A 19,962-nucleotide genomic window follows, 5' to 3' on the forward strand; every position below is an offset into this window, starting at 1 on the left:
CTGACTAAAATTATGGCAATGATTCATTACTGTATTATATAAAAAGTAAGATATTTTAAGGAGTTAGAGCAAGCAATAGAGATCAAAATGACTTTCTTGATAGTTATTCTTTCTTATTTTGCATTTTTTTCTAAACCTAGCCTGTACATTTTTAATAGTAGAATATGGTACAAGGTATTATATATATAACATGTATAGTGTGTATAGGGGTGTGTGTGTATATATACGTAGTATATAGTATAGAATATTTAGTAAATTTTATTTTACTTCTAACTCATTACTGAAGAACCCTCGTTATTACACAGGATATGCCCACAGAACTTATTGAGAATTTCCCAGTTGTAGACCACAATTCTAGCATGTACTTCAATGAGTAATATGTCAGTGACTCTGATAAAATTAAGTAATTCCGTTAGAGTCTGCATCAAGTAGAATGAATGAAACCTTAGCATGATGGGAGGGTTCAGGAGCTGATACATTTTTGTATTTTCTGAGAGTCTTAATTACATTTTACAAATTACATGGATGGTTGAGCCGGTAAGAAGTATGTGAATTTTTATGGCTTTTAAATTTTGTTTTTGTAGCAGTTGTTTGTATCCATGTGTATTGGTGCCCATATGTATTGTTTGGGGTTTGGTTATTCTCTCAAAACCAAGTTTACCATAAAAAGTTTGAATTTTAGTATTTCTTCATTGAGTAGTGGGACGTTCCAGACTGTGTGCTGGCTTTTACTAAAGTCATTTGTTTTTCTTACCCGTGGAGAGGTATATTCTTGAACCCTTTAAACAGGTCTCTACTTTGGCCTAAGACCACATTCGAAAACTTTTTTGAAGTCACTTATTATATGCCATATAGTTAAAAAGTTACATGGTATATTCTCTCATTACATTTTAGCCACAATGCCCATATATTAAAAAAGCAAACAAACTATATGTGGCAATTAAAACTTAAAAAGGATAGCCTGAATTGGCTCTTAGAAATGTTTAATCAGATAATATCCACTAGAACTTAACAGTTCATCCTGTGGATCATCACACACAAAATACCCAACCCTGCTGTAATTCAGAGTTCTAGCAGGAATAGGTAGCATCAAATAGGATAATTGATGAGAGCTTAAGAAAGGAACTATTTACAAATATGTGGCCAGGTTAAGGGAAACCAGTAAGGTTGGGAATGCTGCCCGGGATTCTAGCAACAGTGAGAATCTATTTCTGCTCTGGACGTGAAGGGGCAAGGAGGGAGAGCTGCAGCTATGGCTTTGGGAGAGCCAGCCTGGCAGAGCTGTGGCCTTCACAGAGGAAGGCTGCCACTGTCGAGGTGTGGCCAGGGAAGGAGGGGAGGAGATGACGCCCTGAACCCTATTGTCATTCTCACTGGGCAAGCCCAGCCAGGAGCCAAAACACAGGGCAGCCCATTGGATACAGTTCATTAGGGGACTGCCTCTGGGCAGACCTGGAGGGGCAGAGAGAGCACACAGCATTAGTGACTATCTCCCCAAGAGCAGACTCACAGACTGTTTCCTGGCTTTGCTTCCATTTCCCAGAAGTGTATACCCACTGAGAGGAATGATGACACACAGTGGACCTCCTTGTCTGGGTAAATGGATCATACACTTCTAGCTAAAATGATCAGTTTTTCCCTTTCCTGCTTTTCAAGATCATTCCTATGCCTGTGTGTTTTAGAAAGCAGAGCAGAAGCTTTTGTGTGACATCAGAACACAGCAAACACCTGGATGTTAGAGTTTTCTTGCAGAAACACCTTGAAATAATGTTTAACTGAATTCCATGAACTAGCAATGGTTTTACTAGCAAAAAATATGGTATTAGATGCATGCAGTGTAAAATCAAAGCCAAGACTATCCTTACAGAATGAGCTGTTTCTAGTTATTTATATTTGTTTGTACTTTGTCCGTTTTATCTATAAAAGCAGTTAAGTGATGCAGCTTTAGGTAAAATACATGAAGAGAAAATAATGAATTTAGAAAATTCTGTCATTCTATTTTCTCAGCAGGACACAAGCATTCTGCAGGATAATGGTTGGAAAGTCCCCAGAATAGAGAAAAAAAGTCACTTACTGATCTAAACTCTCAATGGGAGAGGCAGGACAAAATAAAATCTCTCACTATCATACACAATTTATTAAAGCATATGTAATGAAGCTTTAACTAACTAGATCCCGCAATAAAATGTGTTTCAGCCATCAAATATGTCAATTCACGTTGATATCAGGGATTTTCTTTTAAAAAGCTATGTCTAAGAAAATTCTGTTCTGGGAATGGAAATTGAGCACAGCTTCCTAACACCTCACTTCTGCTTTGTGTTGATTGGGGGCCTTCCAAGTGATGATCCTGAAACTCTGCATTTCCCAGATCATTTGTAGAATATCATATCACGTTCACAGTCTGCATTTACCAATGTACAGGAGTAGCCTACAATAATGTTTCATTGGCAGATGGTCTGCAGTTCTAACCACCCATAAATAGACTATGTAATGCAGAGGTAATCTAAGAAGCCTCAGAGTAGAAAAAAATAAAAATATCACATGGGGAAGGGGTTAGTAACTAAAAGGGGCACATGGAGAACTTCTGGGGTGCTAGCAGGAGGGTTTTGGGGTCTCTGACCACATTGTTTCTTGATTCGAATGAAGGAAAAATATTTCATTAGTGAAAATTTAGCAAGCGATACAATTATATGTGTAGCTTTCTTTACATGTTATATTTCAATCAAAAGTTAAATACAGATAAATATAATTGATTGATTGGGGTGTGTGTATATGTACCTGTGCAGTAGACACTTCCTGGTATGTTTATCTTTAGAATGGGATATGGCTACTCTCTTATTTAGGTACTTTTGATTTAGTTTTTAGGAGATGGCATAGTGAACAGCTTACAAACAAACACAAAGAGATTAAGAAGCTAAACATTAATCAATTTTAGGGCTTAGTAATCCAGGGGCATTTCAATTAGTATCCCTAAACATACAATTCAATAATTGAAGAGACTCCATATTCCCAAGAGCAATTAATTATGTTACATGTACTATTATTGAGGCTGGGAAACTTTTAGAAACCTTCCACCAAGGTTAATAATAACCTTACTGCTTAAAGGTGAACTTATTGTAAAATGAAGCTATCCCAACAGTGTTGAGAAGTGGAGTAATTTATTGTACTCCCAATATAGTTTGGTTAAGCTATATTGAATCAGGAATTCCATTTAAACAAGTCACTATGGCCAGGCGTCGTGGCTCATGCCTGTAATCTCAGCACTTTGGGAGACTGAGGTGGGTGGATCACCTGAGGTCAGGAGTTTGAGACCAGCCTGGCTAACATGGTGAAACCCCATCTCTACTAAAAATACAAAAATCAACTTGGTATGGTAGCACACGCCCGTAATCCCAGCTGTTTGGGAGGCTGAGGGAGGAGAATCACTTGAACCTGGGAGGCGGAGTTTGCAGTGAGCCAAGATTGTGCCACTGCACTCCAGCCTAGGCAACAGAATGAGACTCCATCTCAAACAATATTAAAAAATGAAAAGTCACTACATTCCCAAATTATTGCATGAAAAGTTTTACTGTAATGTGAAATCACTTATAAAATAAATTGTGACTGTAAATAGATATTACACATAGATTGCTGCACAAATACAGAAGTAGTTCCAGTGAGTAGAGCCAGGTAAGCTAAAATAATTAAACATTAGAGCCAAAGGAACCATTAGAAATTATTTGACTTGATCCCCAGCCTTTACAATGGAGGAAATTTAGGCACAGACAGGTTAAAATGACTTCCCAAAACACACAGATCATTATCTTATGGCCAGTTTGCAATGAGTACTGAAGTATTCCTATTTGTTGATATGTCCCCCTCACTCAGCCAAGTTATTAAGAGAAGAAGTCTGGAATCAGACCAACTTGGGTTTAAATATCAGCTATTGGACTTTCCAGTTGAATGTTATCCTGGATTTCAATGACAGATCCTACCCAGTGAGAAAATATTATCTGGACATTAATTCAGAGGTGCAGACACTAAGAGACTTCATAAGAGGTATCCTGAGGTCACATCCCTAAAAGAGGACTGAGGCAGGAGAAGAACTAGAAGGCTCATTAAACTCTCTAAAGGATGGAAACTGAGAGAAGGGAAACTTGCCCAAATTTTGCAGCCATCTTGGCCTCTGGGCCTGACCACCCAGTGGAATTGTGCTTTGCTTCTTTCTGCATGCAAAAGTGCCCTTCATCCCAGGATATGCAGGGATGATTGATTTGGCATTTGGATATTATCCCTTCCTCTAATGCCCAGTCTAAACATGCTGATCATGGTTCGTGCTCCCAAGTTTCATTGAGTTCTGGAGTCTTAATGGTGGGCTTTCTCTAATGCTGTTTGCACTAGAGTGTAGACACCTGCCATCTAATGAAGAAAGTAATAGAACTCACCTTTAAAGAGCTGTCATAGGAATGAAAAACAATGCCTTAAAAGTGTGTAGTCAGATGCTTGGCCCACATTAGACACTTATCAAATATTGCATGCAACTATTGTTACTCAGATACAACACAACAGTGGGCATTGAGTTGTCCAAGAACCTTGGCCACTCTTTGACTTAGATAAGATTTTCTTTTTAGAGCATATCACTTTGAAATGGTGAAATAGCTGTGGTGAAAACACTAGACAATAGGAAAACATTGATAAAGATATTACGTAGAAATTCAATCTATTTGGGACTCTCTGATTTGTTTCATCAAGAGATAAATATATGGCTGAATCTTACTTTTTTCAAGCCTGGTCTTTGGGGCTGGAAGATCAAACTCCTGCTCCATCACTTAACTACAGCTATCAATGAGAAAATTCTCAGACCATCCTGAGCCTCTGTTTCCTCCTCTTCAAAATGAGATTGATAATAATGCGTAGTCAGTGGGTGTTTGTGGAGCTCAAGGAAAAGAAATTGTACATGAAATGGCAGGGGAAAAAAATTGGTTGGAGATGAACATTAAAGAGTAGAAATCTCAAGGAGATTGTGTTTACTTCTTTCCAGTTTCCATCTTGCTGCTGCAAAAGGACACGTGGAATGCCTCAGGGTCATGGTTACACATGGTGTGGATGTGACAGCCCAAGATACTACCGGTATGTGGTTTTTAATCTCTTAAGTCAGCAGGCCAGCACTAGATTAGGTATCAAAAGGTGATACATATTCATTATGGAAAATTTAAGGCCAGGTGTGGTAACTCACCCTGTAATTACAGCACTCTGGGAGGCTGAGGTGGGTGGATCACTTGAGGCCAGGAGTTCAAGGCCAAATTGGCCAACATGGTGAAACCCCATCTCTACTAAAAATACAAAAATATGTAGCCTGTAATTCTGGCTACTCAGGAGGCTGAGGCACGAGAATCGCTGGAATCCTGGAAGCTGAGGTTGCAGTGAGCCGAGATTGTGCCACTGCACTCCAGCCTGGGCAACAGAACAAGACTGTCTCCAAAAAAAAAAGAAAGAAAAAATTAGAGTCTACAGATAAAATTTAGAGTCCAAAAGAAGAAAAGAGAATCACCTCCAATAACTAGACTCTGACATGGTTTCGTTATGTAGCCTACTTCTGTGTTTTCATCTTTCATGTGGTTAGTCAACTAGAGACTGTATGCTTCTTATCCTCATTTTTATATTATTTTCTAAGATTATATGTACAGACCAAGGAATAGTCTCTAATTTTTGTTTTTATGAATCGTAGTGTGAGGTGATGAGTGAGTTACTCAGGAGCTCATTTCATCAACTGAGATAGGCTCTGTAGATGGAAGCCTTGATCTTCATCTGACCAGCTGCCCACGATTCTCACCCCTTTCTGTACTTCAGGGCATCCAGTTCACCTGGGAACTTGAAGGAAGGGAAAAGAAAAGAATAAACAGTACACACACACACACACACACACACACGCACAAATATATATACCTACACTTTACCCTCTGAGATTCAGATTCCATTGTCTGGATGTTGCCAGTCAACTGGTATTTTTTTTTAAAGCTCCCTGGGTGATTCTAATGTGAAGCCAGTGTTGACAAATGATGAACAAAGCAAATGGAGACAAAAGGTAGCAGTCTTATCGTCCTATAAGAAGGAACCCCTGGGGTGTCCAGCCTGAGATTCTGCCCCTGCTGGCCACCCCAAAGGACCAAAGTAACCGCTGATGGCTTTTCATTTTTCTATTGTACTCGAGAATTTTTGGCTTCTAATAGGTTTTTATTAGTGTTTACTGGGATACAAAATCAGCCTAACTCCACTGCCTTTATCAAGGGTTTTCATGAATCTGTAATGGATCTCTCTCTTTTCTCCCACTGCCAAAATTGGCCTCTTCAGACTAGTCATCTTGGGGGATCAGCCAGGTATTGCAGGAATGCTATGATTACTCAAAATATGGTTGCGAACAGGTTTAGAATTGTTTTCATTGTGTGAGGACTTAAAAAAAAGAATCTCAGTGGTTGGGAATCTTTATCCTTTGAGAATAGGGTTTTTTTTTAGGGCAAATCTAAGACCCCTAAAAAAATTTGATGTCAAGTCAGGTAAATAATGTGTCAAACTGGTAAAACCATTTTTGGTCAAAAATAGGGAGTGATTGAAATAACAGAATGATTTTTCTGAGCAGTTCCACAGAAAGTTCCAAAAATATTTTAAGAAATGGCAACACCAATATAGGGGGATAAGTGGTTTCCTTAAGTGACTGCCTTGAGGGAAATACTAATTTATGTTGTTCCAATTAAAGTCATCTTTAATCTCAAGACTCAATTATTGTGTTTGTTTTTAAAGTTCATTGTCATTGCTCTTAAAGTTATGCCATAAAACCACATGGTACAGTATGATTTGCTAAAATACCCCTAATGAGATGTATGTCCTCTTAAGTAGGGGAAGTTTCCCTCTAAGAAACCCATAATCTGAAAGCATTAGCTCAGAATGAATAAACTGCTGTTGTCACATAGTTTTGTTTCATTGTACTTGATGTTAAGAAATAGATTAGACAGGACTGTAGTTATTTTCAGCATAACCAAAATCTTCCCTCACCTCTTTTTATTGTAGGGAAAAATGTTTTTTGTTTTGTTTTGGTTTGTGTGTGTGTGTGTGTGTGTGTTTTGTTTTGAGATGGAGTCTGGCTCTGTTGCCAAGGTTGGAGTACACTGGCACGATCTCTGCTCCCTGCAACTTCTGCATCCCAGGTTCCAGTGACTCTCCTGCCTCAGCCTCCTGAGTAGCTGGGATTACAGGCGCCTACCACCATGCCTGGCTAATTTTTGTGTTTTTAGTAGAGATGGGGTTTCACCATCTTGGCCAGGCTGGTCCTGAACTCCTGACCTCAGGTGATCCACCCACCTCGGCCTCCCAACGTGCTGGGATTATAGGCATGAGCCACCATGCCCAGCCAGAATAAGTTATTTTCAATACATGCTCATTGTAGAAAAGTTAAGAAATATAGTAAACTATAAAGAAGATAACTCAAGTTCCTACTCCTATCAGAAAGAAAAAAAAAATTTCTATTTTGTTGTATTTCCTTCCAGATTTTCCCAATACATTTTTACATGCCTGAGATCATATTATACAATAAATTCTATATCCTGCATTTTAATTTAATAAATATCCCACAAGTTTCATTTCCCGCATTAAAGGCTCTTAAGAAGCATAGTTCTTTGTGGCCTCATAACACCCTGTGGGTAAAGGTCGTATTTATCACCAGAGCCCTAACCAGTTCCTGAGAGGCTGGTACAGTGCTGGGCAGGAAGACCTGGATGCCCCAGGGCAGTGCCCACTTCCTGCAGACTAAGATGGAACCACTCTCTAAGAAGCAACACTGGATGGAGTGCTGCAGATACAGCCTGGATATTTCCCGGGATTGGCCAGTAGGAACCAGTTGAAATTGGTGGAATCCACAGCACTTTGGGGTCGCAGGACATTGTCCAAACATTCCATGGGTTGAAGATGTCTCAGAGCTTCCGTCACTTCCTTCTCCCCTGACATTTTTAGCCATGATGCCAGCACTTCGCTCCTTGGGCTTCATTGTTTTACTTTGCTCTGAATGAGGTACCAGCTTCTTCCCATGATTTCTTGAAAGCATGCAAAGAGAACACAGGAACAAAAGAAGAACACTGCATGGAAAAAAGTGCATCTAGAAAAACACTTCTCATTTTTTTTCTGTCCCAATAAACAGGTTAAATTTTAATGGCTTTTATTGCCCATGCCTGTGTCTTACCTGTTGGCTATAATACCCACCTGCTCATGCTCCCTCTCAAGAAAGCATATCTGAATACAAGGGAAGGATGAGGTTGCATTAGTAACAGTGCTTAGTGGTCATCACTAGTCCTAAACATGTGTTGTGGTGGTTAAGGGATGAATTAAATGGCTTAACTTTTACAGGTACTGTCTTTTCACTGAACCTGCCTTAAGTTTTGCCACTTTATTACTGAGATGCAGTCACCTTCAATCTCAAGACCCAGTGAGAACTGGTACAAAGATCTGTTACTATAAATCCTGCCCTGTAGAATTTTTGAAAAAAACAAAACACACACACACACACAAAACTATCTTTCAAAATCTATTACACTGGCTCTTTTTATTCTTTTTATCCGTGATTAATGTCTTCAGGATGGCCAAATTGATGTAATTTCCTACTTTTTAAACTTTTGACTGAATTTAAGTTATAGAAGCAAGAATCTGTTAGCATTTTTAAAAGCTGTTTTTCTACCTGAAATGCTTGGAAATCTGAGGATTTTTATGGATGCTTTACAAGCAATTTTAAGAGCAAAACGCTGTCAGAAGATAAGGCCTTGGATGTGGTTCTGGTGCAACATCGACAGTCGTGTCATTTTAGATAGCCTTGGAGGTTTGAGGCTTAAGTGAGATGGTTGGTGTGGGCATCTTGGCAGCGTCAGGCTAACATAAGTGCTCACTGCATTTCCCTACTATATTATCATGATTATTGCTACTCCAGCCAGATCATCTTTATTATCTTGTATACATTGGGCTTTTGAAAGGTTTTACATCTTTTTTTTTTTTTTAAAGGTTTTCAGTGACCACACGTACAGATCAAAAAAGAAAATCCAAAGGAAAGACTCCAGAACATGACTTAGGTTTTTGATTTTGGGGTTTTCCCCCAATTCCCTTTTTTGTTTTGTTTTGTTTTGTTTTTTGAGATGGAGTCTTGCTCTGTTGCCTAGACTGGAGTGCAATGGCTTAAGCTCGGCTCACTGCAACCTCTGCCTTCCAGGTTCAAGTGATTCTCCTGCCTCAGCCTCCCAAGTAGCTGGGATTACAGGTGTGTGCCACCACACCTAATTTTTTGTATTTTTAGTAGAGACGGGGTTTCACGTGTTGGCCAAGCTGATCTCAAACTCTTAACCTTAAGTGATCTGCCCACCTCGGCCTCCGAAAGTTCTAGGATTTCAGGTGTGAGTCACCACGCACGGCCTCCTCCCATTCCTTAATTACTAGTTTGCCAACTAGCCCATAGGCATATAGTGACCAGATGGGAAAATCAGCTCTCAGGTTCACTGGACCATCTCTGAACTAGACTCACGTTATTTGTCTGACATTTTTCATTGCTTGTTGCTCTTGTTCTTCATTGCAGTAAGAATAGGCAATTATATCTGTTTCTTTAGAAAACACTTCTCCTAGGCAAATAGTAAAATTGACTCCTAGTCTTTTTTTTTTTTTAAGTTTGCATTTAGCACCCTGGAGTATGAGATAGAATTAAATAGAAGCATTACCACAGGCACTAGCTTTCAGACTCCCTTTATTAACAAGCATATACATCAGATACTATGTGATAGAGTTTCTAAATAAGAGGGGCTTAAACAAGATAGCATTGTATCCCACTCAGGAGAGTCCCACACTGGTATGGCAGCTCTGCCTGGGCCCCTTCACCTTGTTGCTCTGCCATCCACGGTGTTACTGGGTCCCAGTGGTCCAGGATGACTTCCCAGAACCTGTGTCCCATCAGCAGAAAGGGAAAGGCAAGTATGGCCCACACACTGCACCTGCACATTTCCACCCAGATCTGATGCACAGAATGTGGTCCATAACCATATCTGGCTTTATGGGGAGCTGGGGACTTCTGGGCAGCCATTTTTCCAGTTAAAAATGCAAGGTTTTGGCTGGGTGTGGTGGCTCACACCTGTAATCCTAGCACTTTGGGAGGTCGAGACAGGAGGATCATCTGAGGTAGGAGTTCAAGACCAGCCTGACCAACATGGTGAAACCCTGTCTCTGCTAAAATTAGCTGGGCGTGGTGGCGGGCACCTGTACTTCCAGCTACTCGGGAGGCTGAGGCAGGAGAATCGCCTGGACCCAGGAGGCGTAGGTTGCAGTGAGCTGAGATCATGCCACTGCACTCCAGCCTGGGCAACAGTGTGAGACTCCATCTCAAATAAATAAATAAATACAATTAAAAATGCAAGGTTTTGCTGTAGAAGGAGGTAGAAACAGAGATTAAAGGATGATTTGCAGTTTCTGTTCCACTCACATATCTTGAGTGTTCTCTGATCATTTTGCACACTTGACTTTGCTAATAAAACTTCTTTTCTCATAAAAGAAAAGAGATTTAGGAGAGTGAGAAGCTCAGATATGAAAATATGAATCCTTAAAAGGAAGAAAACTGGAGAGCTCTTACCTATCCCTCGCATCTCCAGTTGCTGGTTTAGCTTTGGTTTTGATTTTTGGGTGGCCTTCTCTTCTATGACACCCTTTAGTTCCACTCAAATTTGACACTGTGTGAAGGCACAAAAGATAGTGTGCCTTAAAACTCAGGTACTTTAGAGTATGTGGTGTTTTCAAATATAATTGCAAATTATACCCAATAAATTCATGATTTATGGTAATTTATTTGCTATTAACTCATGTATGGAGAGGTCAAAAGGCCAACCATATATAATGATCAGCATAACTTGGCCATGAGAATATTTCAGTATCTTTAAAAAAAAAGAGTCACCCAGGCTGGAGTGCAGTGGCGCCATCTCAGCTCACTGCAACTTCTGCCTCCTAGGTTCAAGTGATTCTCCCACCTCATCTCCTGAATAGCTGGGATTACAGGCATGTGCCACCACACCCAGCTAATTTTTGTAATATTAGTAGAGATGGGGTTTCACCATGTTGCCCAGGCTGGTCTTAAACTCCTGGGCTCAAGTGATCCACCCACCTTGGCCTCCCATAGTGCTGGGATTGCAGGTGCGAGCCACCACACCTGGCCGGCCATGAGAATATTTCAAATGATACCCATAGGCCAGACATAGTGGCTTACACCTATAATCCCAGCAATTTGAGAGGCTGAGGTGGGAAGATCACTAGAGCCCAGGAGTTCGAGACTAGCCCGGGCAGCATGGCAAAACTCTGTCTCTTATTTTTAAAATAAATAAATCAAAATAAAATTTAAGGAAGATACACATACCCAAAGCATCTTTTGTGTCTGTGTAAAACACTGCAAATCTTTTTTTTTGACACAGAGTCTTGCTGTGTCGCCCAGGCTGGAGCTCAAGTGATCCTCCCACCTCTCAGCCTCCTGAGTAGCTGGGGCTACAGGCATATGCCACCACACTCATCTAATTTTGTATTTTTTGTACAGATGGAGTTTCACCATGTTGCCCAGGCTGGTCTCTGAGTTCCTGGGCTAAGAGATCCAACCGTCTCGGTTTCCCAAAGTGCTGGGATTACAGGTGTGAGCCACCATGCCTGGCCTCAAATCTACACTGTACTTTTAAAATAAGGAGAAACTAAGGGATAATTTCATAAAAGTATTTATTGGCAAGAATGGTTATTATAAATAAATCTTTTGCAATCAGATTTTATCTCTCCTGGAACTACAACAAGGTGAATGGACTTGTGCTTCAGTGATAAAAATTTGATGTGAAGATGAGGAATTCCAAAAATAATGTTTAAATATAGTTAAAATTGTAAATAAAAAACAAATCAATTTATACTTTGTTGTTTAAACATATTCTGCATTCCAAAACTGATTTTTAAGAAAATATTTTAAAGCTTTTTATTTAGTTGAGTGTCGTTTAATTATCTTTATTTTTAAATGTTGCTGTATTGTGATCCGAAACTATTTAAGAAATAGTTTATTTCTAACTGTTTAAGAAACATTCACCTTTTGGATTTGTTAGCCATGGCTTTGTATCCTATGGTTTCACTGGTTTTAACATTTTTCACATATACTTGAAAAGTATTGTTATAGTCCTATTAATGATTCCTCTATGATATTTCTTAATTCTTCCCTGTTTTTTCCAGCTGTCTTAAGAATTGAATACATGGTCATAGTCTGAGGTAGTTTTAGGGAAAGGTGCCCTATGGCCAGAGCAGCTGGGCCATTCTCCTCAGACAGCCTTTAAGTAATAGGGTTCTTAGACTACCTGTAATAGTCCAAGACTCTTAATTTATAAATATCATTAGTCTTTTATTGCAGGCAGAATTCTGCTAGAATGCACTTAGGGTTGCCCTTGTTATTTGCCCACAGGAAAATTGCTTCCTGATATTCTAGACAGATCCACAGCTATATGGGAGTCAGAGATACATTGTCTCATCACAGTTGGATTCTATCACTAAAATAATATTTTGTCCAGAAAATTTTGCATTTGGAGAGAGAATTTTGTGTTAGTATTAGTGATGAGAGACATCTTACTTCAGTGTTATAGTGTTCAGGGAATGATGCGTCATTCGGATTTTGAAACTATTTTTAGTGAAAAATACTTTTGTGTTGCTCATTAGAAAAACATCACAGGGCTGGGGAATAAAAGAATTTTTGCTTCTATAGAAACCTGGCACTTCCAGTTTTGACTAGAACACTTATTCAAAGTGAAAAGAAACCCTGTTATTTTATGATAAGTTGTTTACATCTCCCAACCATCTTGTCTTCGGAGAATTGTGCCTGTTTCCAGTGGGTGCTGCTTATGCAGAATAGCTTTAGTCCATAACAAGGACAAGTTAATGCATTGTATGTACGACATAAACAGTCTCCTTCTTACAATCAAGATGTGTTCCAAAACTTCATTTGTAAGGCATTTGTTTAAAACTCAGAATGTGCTTGTACATAGAAACAGTGGTATTCACTGTTTTTATTTGTTTATTAAATAAATAAAATTTAAAATGCAAGGTTTTGCTGTAGAAGGAGGTAAAACAGAGATTAAAAGATGATTTGCAGTTTCTGTTCCACTCACATATCTTGAGTGTTCTCTGATCCTTTTGCACACTTGACTTTCCTAATAAAACTTTTCTCATAAAAGAAAAGAGATTTAGGAGAGTGAGAAGCTCATATATGAAAATATGAATCCTTAGAAGGAGGAAAACTGGAGAGCCTTTATCTATCCCTCGTATCTCCAGTTGCTGGTTTAGCTTTGGTTTTGATTTTTGGGTTGCCTTCTCTTCTATGGCACCCTTTAATCAATGTGTATGGTTATAATATATAAAGCATATATTATATATTTTGTCCGACTTATAAGGTCAGTGGTGCTAAGGTTAAGAAAGTGCTGTAAGCACGTCCTAAAGTATGGGAATTATCTACAGGTGTTATATTGGGTCAAATAGCTTAGGAAATCCAGGATTAAGAGTTTACTAGGTGTCCTGGGTTGTCTGGCAGTGGTCAGGTCCTCTGCTCTGACCCTCTCCCCAGGTCCCCCAATCCAGACATTTGAAATGAGCATACCCTCTAATTCAGATGGACGAAAATGTATTGAGAGCCTACTGTGCCGCAGTGTTGTCGATACTAGAGATACAGCAGGGAATCAACAGGGGTGTCTGTCCTCACCAAGCTTATATTCTCGTAGGGGGAAAAGCAATTATCTATATAAGTGTGTGTCTGTATAGAGAAAGAGGTAAAAGGGAGTGATAGAAGCTGCTAAGTGCTCTGTCTCTTAGAAATAAAGCAGGGAGTGGGGTTAAAAGAGTTAGGGAGAAATTGGAATTTGAAACGAGAAAGTCAAGAAAGACCTCACTGAGAATTTTACAACTCTCTCCCTTCTTCTGTATAAGAACTTTGAAATCAGAAAACTTCAGGTAATTTCCATTCAGGGCTGGAGTACATTGAAAGGAGGCGGAAATGAGATGTCAAAAGTAGGGGCTGAAGTGTGTGGATCTTTGATGTATTCTGCTGGCTTGTGAGTTGCCTTCACTGGTTTCCTCAGCCTGTGGTGGGCGTAGCCTGGCATGGCTCTTGTGGACACAGGACATTTGGCAAACATATGGACAGCTGAAAGCAGGGCTGCTGAGCTGCATTATCATGAGTCCACCACAAGCGTCTAGCCTGGAGCTGCTTCGTACCCCAAGAGAACGGCAGTTGGAGCCTGTGAATGTCATCCAGTAGGTGGGATGGGGGATGCTCGATTCTCCCCACTCTCAAGAATAAACAGTTCCAGCCCAGGCACAGTAGCTCATGCCGGTAATCCCAGCACTTTGGGAGGCCAAGGCAGGAGGACTGCTTGAGCTCAGGAGTTCAAGATCAGCCTGGGCAACATGGTGAAATCTCATCTCTACAAAAAATACAAAAATTACCCAGGTGTTGTGGCATGCTACTTGGGAGGCTGAGGTGGGAGGATCACTTCAGCCCAGCAGGTTGAGGCTGCAGAGAGCCGTGATCATGTCACTGCACTCCAGCCTGGGTGACAGAGTGAGACCCTGTCTCAAAAAAAAAAAAAAAAAAAAAAAAAAAACACAGTTCTGTCTTTTTTCAAGGAATAACCTATTTCCTTATAGCTGTCTTCTCACAGATAAGAAAGAGTTTTTTTTTTTAAGTGTGACCTTTTTTAAAAAAATTATTATTTGAAAAAATCCATTTAGGACACAGCGCCTTACACCTCGCAGCCAAGAACAGCCACCATGAATGCATCAGGAAGCTCCTTCAGGTAAGCTGGTGACAACTTAGAATTATACATGTGTCTGTTTTACAATTTAAAAGTAATCGTATTTGTGAAAGAACAAACACACCCTCCATACCTACTCCTTTAAATACTGTCCCCAAACCTGTGTTTCCTAAGAAGCTTCATGATTGAAATGATAGCCAAGGGGGAGATTATCTCCATAGCAACTCCACTGGCAGAGAAGAGGATCTAATCAAAATTGGAGTGTCTTTTTTGGGATCTAGCCTTTTTCTCCCCTTTATTTAGTTCCTCCTTTTCTTTGCTGAAGGACTTACACCCTCTGAATAGTGTAAGTTTTTAAAACATCCATTTCTAAGCTGTTGGAGATCCTTACCACACAGGATCTCTAGTATCCTAGTATTGTTAAATCATCAGTAGAATGCAGCTCTTCTTTGAGAAGCAAAATTTCAACCATTATTTCCTCATATGTAACTTGATGAGCTTTAGTTCTTGGGTTTTGTTTAAGTCCTTGGTTTTATTCTTCTTTATAATTTTCAGCCAACTCCCTGGTTCAATAATCTTGCCAGGAAGTTTATAATGATCCCTTAAAATGACAACTTCCATAAATCTTTAAAGATGAATATTTAATGAACGCCCAACAGCCGTCTATACAGTAACATCCAGTTGTTGCCAGTCAAAATGCAAGCTGGCTGTTTTCAGGAATAGCATAGAGCAATAAAATACGTGTTTGCTTGTACTGTCTGTTCTATTGAACTGTTGTCTTGGCCTTAACAAGCACTATGTGGGACCCAGCATCTTGCTTTAATTTGGCTTTGAAATTCTAATGCAGAAATGCGGTCACATTCTTCAACTTGTCCTGGTCTGTTGATCACACAGCTTCTTGTCTTGCGTTACGTGATGCAAGCTATTGCCAGTTCCAAGAATGCTTAACTTTAACAGGTCTTTGAAGCTAAATTCAAGAAAAAGAGATTAATGTCTGTGATGTTGTATTATGAGGCTTCCCTTTGAAGACAACTAAAATAGAACTTTTCTTACCTGCCTCTTCTGGGACCAGACACTCTGGATAAGTGAAAAATCATTGCTCAAGTGCTCTGCCTCCATATCCTTGGTCCTACTTCAATTTTTAAGTAATTGATTTATGTTTGAAATCTCCATTCCCATTCTGGCTTGGCTATCCAGACTTTGCATCTGACTCTAATTTAAAGGAAGAATTAACCTGACAAGCTAGATGTTCTCGTGGGCAAGAACCAGATATTCTAGTCTCTAATGTAATCTTATATCTGGTTATGCAAATGGATTGGTTTTTCTTCGGAATCTTTGAAGCCTTTAAACAGTTCCTTGTGCTGTTTTAAAATTAGGCCAAAGCATGGTAAGTCGTAACTTAATCTCCATTCTTCTTACCACGGAAGGGCAGACATTTCACTAGCGTGGTAGTGTGTTGTTACCTCCTCTCACTGCCAAACCATCCAGATTGTTCTTCTTCCTGGGTGGTGGTTAAAACCTCAGCCGTGTCCTCCTGTTAGGCTCTTTTCCTAGGTCCTGTTCCTCTTTGCTCTCTAGCCAGTGCTTCACCTCTTGTCTCAGTAGCCCAGGCTCTCTGTGCTGTGATCCCCATTACCTCCTGTTGTCTCCCACTCCTATACCCTCTGCATTTATGGATCTCCCTGAGCTCTCCAGGCCTTTGCTCTTATTGCCTGTCTGCTGGAGCCATTCCCCCCTCCAGTGGCTACCAAGGTAAAGTTCTTTCTTCTCACGGCAATGAGCACAAATAGACCCTTTTGAGATTCTTCAAATTCAAATAAGCTCTCTCAGGCTGGGCGCAGTGGCTCACGCCTGTAATCCCAGCACTTTGGGAGGCTGAGGTGGGCGGATCACCTGAGGTCAGGAGTTCGTGACCAACCTGGCCAACATGGTGAAACCCCATCTCTTCTAAAAATTACAAAAATTAGCCGGGCATGGTGGCGCATGCCTGTAATCCCAGGTACTCGAGAGGCTGAGGCAGGAGAATCACTTGAACTTGGGAGGCGGAGGTTGCAGTGAGTCGAGATTTCACCACTACACTTCAGCCTGGGTGACAGGGTGAGACTCCATCTCAAAAACAAAACAAAACAAAACCAAACAAAACAAAAAACAAATGAGCTCTCTCCCTCCCTGAACCCTCAGCTATTCCTCCTGCCCTTTCTCATACTGTGTTTCCTGGGCACTGTGCATTGTGTCAAGCAGTGACAAGCAGCAGCCCCTATCACAGTGGAGCTCCCAGTCTGGTAAACAATCCACAAATAAACATTACAGATTGCACAGCAGTTCAAAAGGAAGCTAACGGGTGACTGTAAGAGAGGAATGAGAGATGGAGGTTCATGGGAGGCCTCGTGAAGGAGGTGATATTTAAGCTCAGACCTCCGAATGATGCAAGCAGTCACAAGGAAAGCATTCTAAGCAAATGGAACAATGTGTGCAAAGGACCTGAGGTCAGAAAGGTGCTGGCCAGGGAGGGAAGAAAGCCAGTGTGTGGGCCTGGGGCAAAGCAAGTAAGGAGGAAAGTAGCACAGGATGCAGGGCCTTGTATGTCATGATGGGCTTCACTGCAGTTCATCCTAAGTACAGCATGGAACTGTGAGGGGCTGTTAAGTAGACAGTGAGAGTCACAGTTTTAAAAGAGAATTCTAATTGTTTAGAGAATTGATAAAAAGGGGGAAAATGCAGAACTGGGGAGACCTACCAGGAGGCTACCTTAGCTGTTCAAGTGAGAAGATGCTGTCCTAAAAAAGAATGTCAGGAACAAGAAAGGGTAGAGGGTAGACTGGAAGTGAGTTTTGGACAAAAAAAATTGACAGTACATGGTGGTCCACTACATAATGGGAGGAGGACGAGGGCAGTGGGGAGGGGGAGGAGGATGAGAAAGAATCAAAGCTGAGTCACTGGTTTCTAGCTCAATGCCTAGACATGATGATGCTGTTGATGGAGAAGGTAGTCAGGGAGGAGCAGGTGGGGCACTGGGGAGGGGAAGCCAGAGATTTTGGCTGGGCCTTGGAGATGCTAATAAGACATCAGAGCAGAGATGTGAAGTAGGCAGTGAGTTATCAAGCCTAGCGCTTGAAGATGACAACTGTTGTGTTTGAGTGAGAATACAGGCCCTAGCCCAGCCTGTCTGAGTTTGAATCTTGGCTCTGCCATTTACTGCGACTTGAGCAAATTATCAACTTTTTTGTGCCTCCGTTTCTTCATCTGCAAGTTGGAGTAATGATAGTATCTACCTCGGGTTGTTAGGGGACCTAAAGCAGTTCTTTGAACAGTGCGTGGCACGTGAGAGCTAATACTTACATAGCAGTTATTGTTGTTACTGTTAGGATCTCCACATTTGGGAGTCACTAGCATCCATTCTTCTCGATGATATTTCAGGTTGTGGGTGTGGAGGAGCTTACCAGGGAAAAGAGCTTAGAGGAAGAACACTGAGGAACCCTGAGGTTTTCTGTTTGGCTAGAGGAGGAGACACAAGAGGAAAAGCAGAATAAGATGAGCCAAGCAGGGCTCTAGGAGCCGAGAGGTTGGAGAGAGGAGAACAGAAATGTTTATTGTCACTGGAAACATGAAGGTTGTTGGTGACCTTGACCAAGGCCATCTCCTTGGACTTGAGAGGGAACACCCAACTGCAGTGGTTTCAGGAGTGAATGGAGGTGAGGGTGCCTGGACTGCATGTGGGTAATCCTTAAGAGAAAGCTGGTTTTGTGAAGTGGGCAGAAAGGGCAGGAGATGGGGGAAAAGATAGGATCAAGATGAGAGAGCCTAGAGCATGTCTATTAGCTGGTGGAGTGCTGGAGTGATGAGGGAAGGAGAGGGACAGATAGGTGAAGCAGCAAAGAGGAGAGAGTTTGCCCACCCCAAAGACATAAGTCTCCCTCTCCATAGGAGACTGTAGGCCCCTGGAACACAGCAGTTGAGGCTTATTTATGTTAATTGTCTTGCTAATAAGCCACATCATACCTTGCAGGAAAAGTCTGAACTGAATAGAATTGGTGCAGGGTATTTTATTATATGGATGTATTTATTTTTGCCTTATAGTCTAAATGCCCAGCCGAAAGTGTTGACAGCTCTGGGAAAACAGCTTTACATTATGCAGGTAACTTTCATTCTCCTATTTGTCTTCTTCTGCCATTGGAAACACCAACTTTTCTTTTTCCTTATTCAAGCCATTAACCTTCCATACTATTCCTGGTGCTCTTTTCTGTCATCATTTCTAGACATTCCCATTGTACTCTGTTTGTAAAACATACAGAGTTTTACTGAGGCATATGCCTAGAATTCATCAATTGCTTTGCCAACTAACCACTGAATTTTATCGCGATTAATATATTTTAACTAATTTAAGGTTTCTTTTTAAACTAACAGATATTCCTAAGCACTTGTAGATATGAGGTAATGTGTAATACAGACTTTTTGATTTGAGGATTATTATGAACATCAGTCAATTTTATTTACTAACATTTTGTTTTAGTACGATTACACAACTTCAAGTGACAAACGTCGACACTAAACTATGAGTGATTAGGTTTACACATGTGTTTTATTGCTAGTTGTGGAAAAGCTAAGTCCTGTGAAAACCTGAGCCAAATATTTGCCTAAAGGCAACTGGCAGTCATTGGCCTTAGGCCAGCATAACTCTGAAATTAAGCAGTAATTTTAAACACCTCACTCTTAACCTTCCTAACACCATTTCTCTTCAATGCAACTAGAGTGAATATATGTAGAATGGGTAGAACATGAGCACTTCCTTCCTGAAGTATTTGATACCCCTGGTTGTGAATAGCTGTGTGACTGGCTGTGGTGTTTATATTTTCCTTCCCCCAGCGGCGCAGGGCTGCCTTCAAGCTGTGCAGATTCTCTGCGAACATAAGAGCCCCATAAACCTCAAAGATTTGGTAAGTACCAGGTGGTCACTAGAGGTAGAGGTAGACACTGGTTTCTAAAACTCAGTGGGATACCTCTGGAGTCACTGAGACTTTAAACTAGCAGTCCCCGACCTTTTTGGCATCAGGGACTGATTTTGGGGAAGGCAGTTTTTCCATGGATGGGGGTGGGGATGGTTTCAGGATGAAACTGTTGCAGCTCAGGTCATCAGGCATTGGAGCACACAACCTAGATCCCT

The 19,962-nt window shown here is 40.7% G+C and overlaps 1 protein-coding gene across 10 annotated transcripts in view; it reads left to right on the forward strand.

Annotated features, from left to right (window-relative positions):
• Window positions 1–19,962, forward strand: part of RAI14 (retinoic acid induced 14) — a 175,358-nt gene that overhangs the window by 131,745 nt on the left and 23,651 nt on the right. For 8 of the 10 annotated variants that reach the window (XM_033179319.1, XM_033179315.1, XM_033179322.1 and 5 more), the window contains 4 exons: window positions 5,021–5,109; window positions 14,779–14,843; window positions 18,879–18,936; window positions 19,665–19,735. In XM_033179319.1, coding sequence (XP_033035210.1) covers window positions 5,021–5,109; window positions 14,779–14,843; window positions 18,879–18,936; window positions 19,665–19,735 — 283 coding nt within the window. The remainder of the gene's footprint in view (window positions 1–5,020; window positions 5,110–14,778; window positions 14,844–18,878; window positions 18,937–19,664; window positions 19,736–19,962) is intronic. The other 2 variants (XM_033179323.1, XM_033179324.1) reach the window with 1 other exon arrangement.

Source organism: Trachypithecus francoisi, unplaced genomic scaffold (assembly GCF_009764315.1).
Source record: "Trachypithecus francoisi isolate TF-2019V2 unplaced genomic scaffold, Tfra_2.0 Lachesis_group2, whole genome shotgun sequence".
Lineage (NCBI taxonomy): Eukaryota > Metazoa > Chordata > Mammalia > Primates > Cercopithecidae > Trachypithecus > Trachypithecus francoisi.